The 9,399-nt window shown below is 67.5% G+C and overlaps 1 protein-coding gene across 6 annotated transcripts in view; it reads right to left on the minus strand.

Annotated features, from left to right (window-relative positions):
* DBN1 (drebrin 1) overlaps positions 1 to 9,399 on the minus strand; it is a 32,004-nt gene extending 22,605 nt beyond the window's left edge. For 3 of the 6 annotated variants that reach the window (XM_074960117.1, XM_074960116.1, XM_074960119.1), the window contains exon 1: positions 9,234 to 9,398. In XM_074960117.1, coding sequence (XP_074816218.1) covers positions 9,234 to 9,319 — 86 coding nt within the window. In that variant the 5' untranslated portion in view covers positions 9,320 to 9,398. Of the gene's footprint in view, positions 1 to 5,177; positions 5,304 to 9,233 lie in introns of those variants that run through there. The other 3 variants (XM_074960115.1, XM_074960114.1, XM_074960113.1) reach the window with 3 other exon arrangements.

Genomic DNA, 9,399 nt, shown 5'->3' on the forward strand with positions numbered 1-9,399 from the left:
CTGTTCACCCACAGGGAACGCTGGGACTCGGGCAGCAGCGCCTCCCGCAGGACAAAGCAAGAGCTGCTCACGTTCCCAGGCTGCGTGAGCCCCTGGCAGGGAGCGGAAAGCAATTAAAGCAGTAGCAGCAAATCAATGAGCCTTCAGGGTGTGATGGGGGCTCCATGGAGACGGTTTCTTGGATACCGGCCCCTCTCCGGACTGTGCTTGGGAAGGCCCCCTCCCCCCACCCACTGCCCCACATGAAGCCCTGCTGTCTGTATCCCCTGCACCCCATGGCGGCCCCTCCTCAAAGGCGGGGGTGGGCAGCCGGCAGAGACGGTCCAGGGCTGGTGGGCGAAGACAGGGAAATTTCAGCTTATCTAGGCAACCAGCATCCTCTGTCTCCATGGCAACCACCCAGCTCTCCAGCTGGGATGGCGCTCACAAGATGAGGAGATGATTAGTGGGGGAAGTGGGGGAGGCAGGGGGCGCACTGGTGTCTGGCAGGCGCCCGAGCGGGGGCACTAGCTGCTGTACTTTGCCCCACGGACCCCTCCCCTCAAACACATCTTGCTCCCCACTGCAGACTGGCCCCCCGGCTCCCGAGCGCGCCGCCCCGGCCCCCGGGCTGTGCACCTTTCCCCATCCCCCACCAGGCCGCTCGCTGAGGGACACGCTGCGGAGCCGGGGCCATTTGCTGAATCACCACATTCCCCATCTGCTGAGCTGGGATCCCCGCACCCAGCTCCTCATCCACCTGGCTGAACTTCTGGGGTCTCGGGGGGATGAGGAGGGGAAGGGCCACGTGGGCCCAGGGCAGCTCCGTGGCCGCCTGGACTCATCCCGGGAGGGGCAGTCACGTTAGCCCCGGAGGCCCAGAGCAGGGGATGGGGAATCGCAAGCCCTGGCCTCAGCCCCGGGGCCCCCCAAGGCAGGGCTAACAAACCCCGTTCATCCCTCACACCCCTGGAGGCTGCAGAGACTCAGGCTGTCGGCTCTGCAGGTCCCCGACCATCAGCACTGGGGGCCCCCCAGCCCGTGGCCCAGCAAGGGCCATGCCAGCAGGAGACCCAGGAGCCCCTAGCCCAGGGGAGGGCAAACTATGGCCTGCAGGCCAGATCTGACCTATCAGGGCTTTCAATCCAGCCCGCAGGATTGCCAGTCCCATGTCGCAGCGGGGCTAAAGCAGGCTCCCTGCTTGCCCTGGCCCTGCACCGCTCCCGGAAGCGGTCGGCACCACATCCCTGCAGCTCCTGGGGTGGGGGACAGAGGGCTCTGTGCGCCGCCCTTGCCTGCAGGCACCGCCCCCTGTAGCTCCCATTGGCCGGGAACGGGGAACTGCGGGCAATGAGAGCTTTGGGGGCAGTACCCACAGGTGAGGGCAGCGCGCAGCAGAGCTGCCTGCCCCCTCCCACCCCCAGGAGCCACTGCCGGACATGCTGGCCATTCCGGGAGTAGCATGGGGCCAGGGAAGGCAGGGAGCCTGCCTTAGCCCAACAGCGCACCACTGCCACCCCGGAGCCCACACCCCGAACCCCTGCCCCGAGCCCCCTGCCGCACCCCAACCCCCCATGCATGGCCCTGCATACAATTTCTCAACCCAGATGTGGCCCTCAGGCCAAAAAGTTTGTCCATCCCTGGTCTAGCCCCTCAAGCAGGATGCTGTTACCTGGCCTAGTAACGACCAAGCTCCGAGCCCAGGGACGCGATGACCCCCCAACCTTCCACCCTGGCCCTCATGTTGCCTGTGGCTCTTGCGGGCATTCACCCCTTTCACCAGGCAGAGTCCAAACCCAGCCGTGGGCGCAGACCACTTCCCCATTCCCACAGGACCTGTCCATACCAAGCACTGGGTGGGGGGACAGGAGCAGCTGCACCACTGGGGACCAACACCCCCCAAGCAGCCCGCCCTCCAGTCCCTGAACCGGTACAGAGCTGGTAGTACTGGGAGCCACCCCCTCCCCGAGACACAGATAATGGCATAAGGGAGATCAACGTTAATCTCAAAATCCAAATCTCCCAGATTGGCAGCTCAGGACATGGGCTCCTCCCCGGCCCAGGCTGCCCCCCGACCCTGAGCCGGATGGTCCTGAACTCTGCTCCAGCCCAGCTGCAGGGATGGGGGGGATGTGCGGGGACCCTCAAAATCCCAGCCCACCGCACCAGGGCACCAGGGCACTCACCTGCCTGGCAGTGGGGAGCCCACGGGGTTCCTGCGCCCCTGATGAGCACCACGAGCCACGACCAAATCCCTGCTCCAGCCCCCAGCTCCAATGTAACCAGACAAAGAGCGGGGACAGTCCCCATCTGCACAGACGCCCCCACACACACACTGGGCGCTGCCCCCCACACTGGGCACTGCCCCCCATGCACAGCCCCAGCGCCCTGCCTGTCCCACAGAAGGGCACTGCCCCCTGCCCAGAGCCCGGTGCCAGGCAACACCCCACATGGGGCCACGAAACAGGAACAATCAGCTGGAGCCTCATTGCTGCACAGCCCCCCACCAGCCTGCCCCTCCCCGCAGCATGCTCAGCCCTGGGGCATCCGAGACCCTCCCCCAGCTGCACAGGGCAGATGGAGATACCCACAGGTTTGAGCCACAGGAGACTCGAGGGCTGGGCCGGGCACCACGTGGATTCAGCCAGCGCGAGTGGCACTGCCAATGGGGAAGGGGCAGGCTGGGGGGCAACACCAGCGGAGCGGGAGCAGTGCTGTTGGGAGACCATGGGCACGCAACAAGCATGGGGGTCACTGCGGGGCAGGGAGCCTGGGCGGGGCTGAGGGATACTGGGTAATTTCCTTCCCCCCAACCCTTGCATGGCCAGGTCAGTGCCCAGGCTGCCCGAGCCCCCTTTCCACACAGGGTGGCATGGATCTTCCCAGTGGCACAGCACCAAAGCCACCGGGAGCCCTGCTTCCTGCACCGGGCACGGCCCAGGGGGGAGCGTGCCTGGGGGGACAGCATGCCCAGGGGCCTGGCCCAGACCAGCCTGGTGCAATCAGAAACCAGCCTGACCTTCCATTAACTCTCACAATGGGCAGCTAATTTTAGCAGCTTCAGCTCCCTGTGTGCCTGGCCCTGGGCCAGCGGTGCAATGCTGGTGTGAGCGAGCCGCACGGGCACCTCTGCAGCCTGGCAGTGGCGGGGGAGTCTGTCCCAGAGCCCAGGGCTGATGGGACGAGGTGACAGGAAGCAGGCCAAGGAGGAAGAGACATGAAGGGCAATGTTAGACATGGGCAGAGCACAAAGGCCCAGAATGCGCCTGCCCCACCACCCTCCCACATGCTGCGTGCTCTGCATCCCGGCTCCGGCAACAGAAAGTTCCACAGGCCACCGCTACCCCAGGTGCCCACATGAGCCGTAGGACCCCCTCCAGCTTCCTTGCCAAGCCAGGCCTTCGCCCCATGGGCACCATCTTCCACAACACGGAGACCTAAGTTCCCTCTAAGCTGCACGGCCGCGCAGCTGCCCATTAAGCCCCACACAGGGGCTCAGGGCTGTGGCGGGGAGAGGATGCCCCAACACGGACCTGTCCCGGACTTGCCGCAGCCAGCCGGGGAGAGGAGCCCCTCCCTTGGCCCCGCCGGAGCTGCCATGGCTGGGGAGAGGCACCTCTCCCCGTTGCAGCCCTGGGGCAGCCTGTACCCCAAACACCTCATCCCTGGCCCCACCCCAGAGCCCAAAACCCCCCACCCCAACCCTCTGCCTCAGCCCTGAGCCCATATCCCAAGCCCCTCATCCCAGGCCCCACCCCGGAGCCCTCACCCCCGCACCTCAACCCTCTACCCCAGCCCTGAGCCCCCTCCTGTACCCAAAGCCCCTCATCCCCAGCCCCACCCCAGAGCCCACACCCCCAGCCAGAGCTCGCATCCCCCCACACCACAACCCTCTTTCCCAACCCAGAGCCCCTCCCGCACCGTGAACCCCTCAGCCCCACCCCCACCACATGAATGTTATGTGCACCAGTACGAAGGTGATGTGCCACACATCACAAAATTCATTCCGCACATGGACATAAATAACGAGAAGGGACACTGGCAGAGACCCCCAGTGCCGCTGCCTTGCTCGGAGCTCTGGGCTCAGCCGCAGACAAGCTAGCCAGTCACTGCGCAGCCAGGCCAGGGAGGGCGGGGGGGATCATCCTCATGAGACCCTCCCTCAAGTGTCCCTTTGTCAGCCCCTCAAGTGCCTCTTGAACCCCAGCAGCCGAGCCAGCACCCCCCAGTGCCCTGGGAGCAGCACCGCGCCCTGCCCCACCAGCCCTCACACCACATGGGCCGGGGACAGCACATTGCACATCCCAGGCTTGGGGCCCAGCAGCCAGCGAGGGGGGAAGCACAAAGCATGGGCCCGGGACACGTCCGCGCAGAGTGTGAATGGGGCATGGGGCAGCCCTGTTCCGACCCCTGCACCCCATGGCCTGGAGGGGGAGAAGCCCCGTCCCCCCCAGCCCCAGCCTGCGCACATGTGTTTCCAATGCAGGCCCAGCAAGTCACTGCACGGAAAACAGCACCGAATTCCTTTCCTATGGAGTAATGGGCCCAGCCGCCTCCACCAGGCAGGGAGGGGGAGGGGCCGCTCTGACCCCGGACCCTCCGGGACGCTCAGGGGAGGGGAAGCCCCAGACTAAACATCCCCTTCCCTGTGCTGAGCAGCCCTGAGATGGGAGCCCTGTCTGGGCAACAAGGCCGTGCTTAGGAGCGCTAGCTCCCTCCATGGCCCCATCCAGCCCCAGCCCCAGCTCCCGGCTCTGATGATGGCCCTCACTCCAGACCCGCAGCCCCTGCTATCCGAGCCGAACCCTGAGCACGGAGCCTGATGCCCATGCCCTGAGAACAAGCTCCTGCACAGTCTCTCTCCCAGAGGATGGTGGAGCGGCCCCTCTGCACCACCTCACCTTGTCCCCAGCCTCCTCCCCTTGCACCCAGCTTCTCCAGCAGAGAGCCCAGCCCCTGAGTTAGATCTTTATAAAGGAACAATTCAGGCCCAGTGGCTGGGGCTGTTGCCCCTCCCAAGAAGCTGCCAGGTTCCCAGGGCTGCCAGCCCCAGAACCACCACGCGCCCAGCAGCAACCTAGAGGGAGGGGGCAGAGAGCCCAAAGGAGGGGGCAAGGCCTAAACTCCGGAAGCAAGTCCTGCCCCCTGCCCAGCCGCGCCTGAAGCCGTCCTCTGGTCCCCAGGCCGGCTGCACTCACCCCAGCCATGGGAGAGCTTTCCGCCAGCTCCGCTGCAGGAACCATGTGAGCCAGGTCTCTGGCCTGTGCTCCCCAGGAGGCCGGACAAGGGCCTTGTCCCCGACCCGGCTCATCCGGGTGGGTGGGGAGGAGGTGACCAGAGCACACTGTTGCCAGGGCTGTTGTTATGCAGCACGCAGCCCGTGCCCCAGCTGCTGCATGGCTGGCTGGGGGACTGGCTGCATAAGGAGCCCATTGTTCAGCCCCCAGGCCGGCCCTGCTGCATGCGCAGTGTTTCCCAGGGGACTGTCTCGGGTGGGCAGACCGGGCCCTGGCACCCCAGCTCTCAGGAGCGCTGCCCGCCCTGCCCCTGCTCTTTCCCCATGGTGCTGCCCTACTGCCCCCCGGGGCCAGATGGGCCCACGTGGGGGTGGGGGCTGCTCAGGTCAGCCTGAGCCACAGGGAGGCGGCCTGGAAGGGGACTCCCGGCCAGAGAGCACGGGTGGAGTCTGTCAGAAGCCAGCCCAACACTGCCAGTGTCTCCTGGCCCCTGGTCAGTGTGACCAGAGATGTGCCGCCCCCTCGGGTCGCCCCCCGTTGAGGAGCGGTGACTTGGCCAGAAGGGCCACGCTGGATGGGCCTGGCCGTGACCTCTTGGAGACAGGGTCCCGCTGGCTGCTGGGGGAGAAGCCAATGCCTCTGTCTGCCGGATTAGACAGGTGCCGTGTGTCCACCCCGCCCCCAAGGGCCAGCAGCAACATGACTGCGCCTCCCGTGACCTGGGCCAGCAGCGGTGACCCGTCTGCAGCCTCAGGCGGCTGCTGGGGCTGGAGCAGGTGGGACCTGGCTTCCTTTTCAGCCTGCTCTGCCAGGGGGCAGCACCGGGGTCTTCTCCTGCTGCCTGGCACATGCCCCCTCCGCCCTCACCCAGCCTGTCTCGGGTAGGACACCCCTGCCCAGGGTGCCCACGCGGCTCCACCCGCCCCTGGAGATTTGCGCTTCCCACTTGGGCAATTGCTCAGCAGCCCCATGTGACCAACGGCCGCTGGGCCAATCAAATGCCACTGGGCCAATTTGCATCCTGCATTCTGACTGGCTGCAAGCTGGGCCTCACCCCACAGTGGCACCAGGCCCCATGTTTGGGGCGCATTGGGCAGCAGCCCCAGAGCCAGCCGGGACGTGCCAGGCCCTTCGGCCTGGGAGCCTGGCGCTCCAGGGGCCCGGACAGCATCTCACCAGCAACAAGCCACCTGCCCCATGCCAGAGCAGCCCCCGACCCCAGCCCCGACTCTGGAGGGGGACGCTGCCCCCAGGCTCAAAGAGCTCCCGGTCTGAGCACCCGACCCCAGCCCGCGTCTCTGGCTGAGCTGGCCATCCCCAAGTGCTGGTGGACGCCCTGCCCCTAGGTCGCTGCTCCCCTCGCCGCCAGACCCGGTGCCTTGGCTCTAGCCACCTTTCCATGCAGCAGCCCCTGGGCCAGGTTCCCTCAGCGCGCCCAGGAACAAAGCCTCCCCTTGGCCGGGGCCTCCAATGCAGCCTCCGCCCACCACACGCTCAGAGCTGCCTCCAGAGCCACAGGGGCTCCAGCCTGCCCGAAGTGGGGAGTCCTCCTCAGCCCCCGGGGGTCAACTCCATCCCCAGCGCCTCAAGACCCTCCTCCCTGCACACCCCATGGAGCTTCCCCACTTCGCCCCCTGCTCGGCGCCCCGCCCAGACCTAGGGCTCCAGCCTCGCTTCACAAAGCAGGTTAGAACTTGTCAGGGGCCACGCTGGCCCCCAGCCTCCAGCTCCCCACACCCCACACTCACTGCATCGCCAGCTCATTGGCCGTCTCCCCGGAAGCCTTTGCGCCTGCTCCCTGGCCCCTGCCCCAGCCCCCCCAGTTATTGTTCCGCGGTAACATGGTTGGGGAGGGGGCTGATGCCCCTCCAAGCCCCCAGGTCCTGTGTGGGAGGAGAGCAGCTCACGTGCTGCTGGCCCTTTATCGGGGCGGGGGCAGGAAGAAGGGCAGCACCCCTGCTCCTTGGCTGAGGGGTGAGAGAGGCAGGGAGCTGGCGGGGCCCGGGGAGGGCAGGGAGTGGAGCGCAGCAGCTGGAGTGGGGGTGAAGTGCACACTCGCTGGGAGGGCCTTGTGGGTCCACAGAGAAAGGCAGGGAGCAGGCCCCAGCGCTCACTAACAGTGGAACCGGGCACCAGCCGCACCGTCCGGCAGCTGGAGGAAGATGCAAAAGGGGCCGAGGGCAACAATCCCTGCACAGAGCGCTCAGCCAGGGCCAGCAGGGCCAGGCAGCAGAGCCTCACTCATGTGCAAGCGATTTCGGGGGAAGGGGGCAGACCCAGCTGAGGGGAGATGCCAATGAGATGGTGTGGCTGAGTGGTCGTGGCTTCAGGGGCCGGACAGCACAGGTCCTTTCCCCTGTCCGTTCGGACCAGCGAGTGGGGGCAGAGAAAAGCTCCAGGCCCGACCGCCCAGGGAACCGCCGGATGCAGCCCCGGCCCTGCATGGCCACTAGCCATTTGCTTCCCTCCATTCCCTGGACAAAGCGCCGACAGAGACGTGTCCTGCCAAGGGGCAACATCGCTATTTCACCCCAGAAGGGGGGTATCAAAAGCAAGAGACTTTGCACCCTGAGACCCTGCTCCCACATGAACGTCCCGAGGAGCTGGGGCTCTGGCCAGGGTGGGGAGGCACCACCCTGGCACCTCACCGGCTGTTGGGAAAGGATGACTGGAAAGAGAACCCACAGCCATGGGACACACTGGGAAACCGGGGAGAGCCTGGGGGGCAGGACCAGAGCCACGGGGGCCTCTTCACTCAAAGACAAAGACTCGGCTGCCCCAGAGCACACCGCGAGGCCATTCCCCAGCCTGGCCAACACCGGAGCAAGCACCAATGCTGAGCAAAGCGCCAAACGGCCGCCCAGGCTCCCACAAGCCTTTGCTCCACAGGGCAGAGCCGCAGGATCCTGCGGGGACCCGGGCCCAGGCACGCAGCACTGAGTTCCCCTACTGGGGGCCATTAGACAGAGCCGGCCGTCCTGCACCCCAAGGTGCTGGCCAGGTCTGGTGACCTCGCTGCCCCCTCCCGCTGGCTGAGGTGGCAGCCCCTCCATGCCAGCAGGTACCAGCATCCCCAGCAATGCCCGCCTCCCCAGTGCAGGGTGGGATGTCGGTGGCTCCGGTTCAGAGGCTGTGGGCCCGCGTCTCCACCACCGGAACCAGCCACTCCAGCAAGAAGCAATTTGGGGGTCCCTCCAGCACAGGCAGGGTGGACACTGCCTTGGAGAAAGATGGGGAGAGGAAAGGAAATGGGGCCTCCAGAGCTGCCCATCCCCAGCGGGTGCTTGGCAGGCCAAGGCCCACCCTGGCAGGAGGCGATGGGCCTGCTGGAGCCAGACTGCAGGGCTGGGAATGGATCCCACGGGAGCCAGTGGCAGGGCCAGCGGGAGGACGGGCACGGCTAGCAACCTGACCACCCCCCACCCACCTCCCCAGCCCCCCAACCGCCTCCTCCCCCCGCCCCTCCCCTCCCCTCCCCTCCCCCCGCATCCCCCAGCCCCACCCTCCTTTGTGCAGCTTGTCGCTACAGACTCTTGCACCCCCGAAGGCCCAACAGCCCCGAACCGCCCGGGCAGTTGGGGCCGGGGCCGGGCAGAGTCCGGGGCGGTGCTGGGGACCCGGGGCTAGGGACTCCGCGGAGATGGGCCACAGCCGGGGAGCCGGAGCGGGGCGCCGGGAGCTGGAGCAACCTGGGCAGGGCTCGCTCGGGTCCGGGCCCCCCTGGAGCCGGACGCTGCCTCCCTGCGCCCGGGGGGGGCGTCCCCCACCCCGCAGCGGGCGGACCCAGGGGGCTGGTCTCGGGGCGCCCTTGGCCCCGGGGGGCTCCGGGCTTCCTCGCCCAGCGCAGCCCGCCCCGAGGGGCCCGGCCCCGGCTCCCCAGCCCGCCGCGCCGCCCGCGCACCATTCTGGGCCCCTCGTGGCTGCTGCTCGGCCCCGGCTGGGGGGCCCGGGGGCGCCGCCCCGGGGCTCGGTCCCCCCCGGCCCCGCGTGGAGCCGCCCAAAGCGCCGGGCGCTCACCAGTCCGTGGGGCTCCCCTCGCCGATCACCTCCTGGTAGGCGGCCAGCAGCGCCAGCCGGTGCGCCCCGAAGCTCACGCCAGCCATGCCGGGCGCAGGGAGCCGCGCGAAGCCAAGGACCCGGCCGCCCGCCTGCCTCGGAGACACTGCAGCAGCCGGGCGGGGCG

The sequence above is a fragment of the Natator depressus genome, chromosome 8 (assembly GCF_965152275.1).
Source record: "Natator depressus isolate rNatDep1 chromosome 8, rNatDep2.hap1, whole genome shotgun sequence".
Lineage (NCBI taxonomy): Eukaryota > Metazoa > Chordata > Testudines > Cheloniidae > Natator > Natator depressus.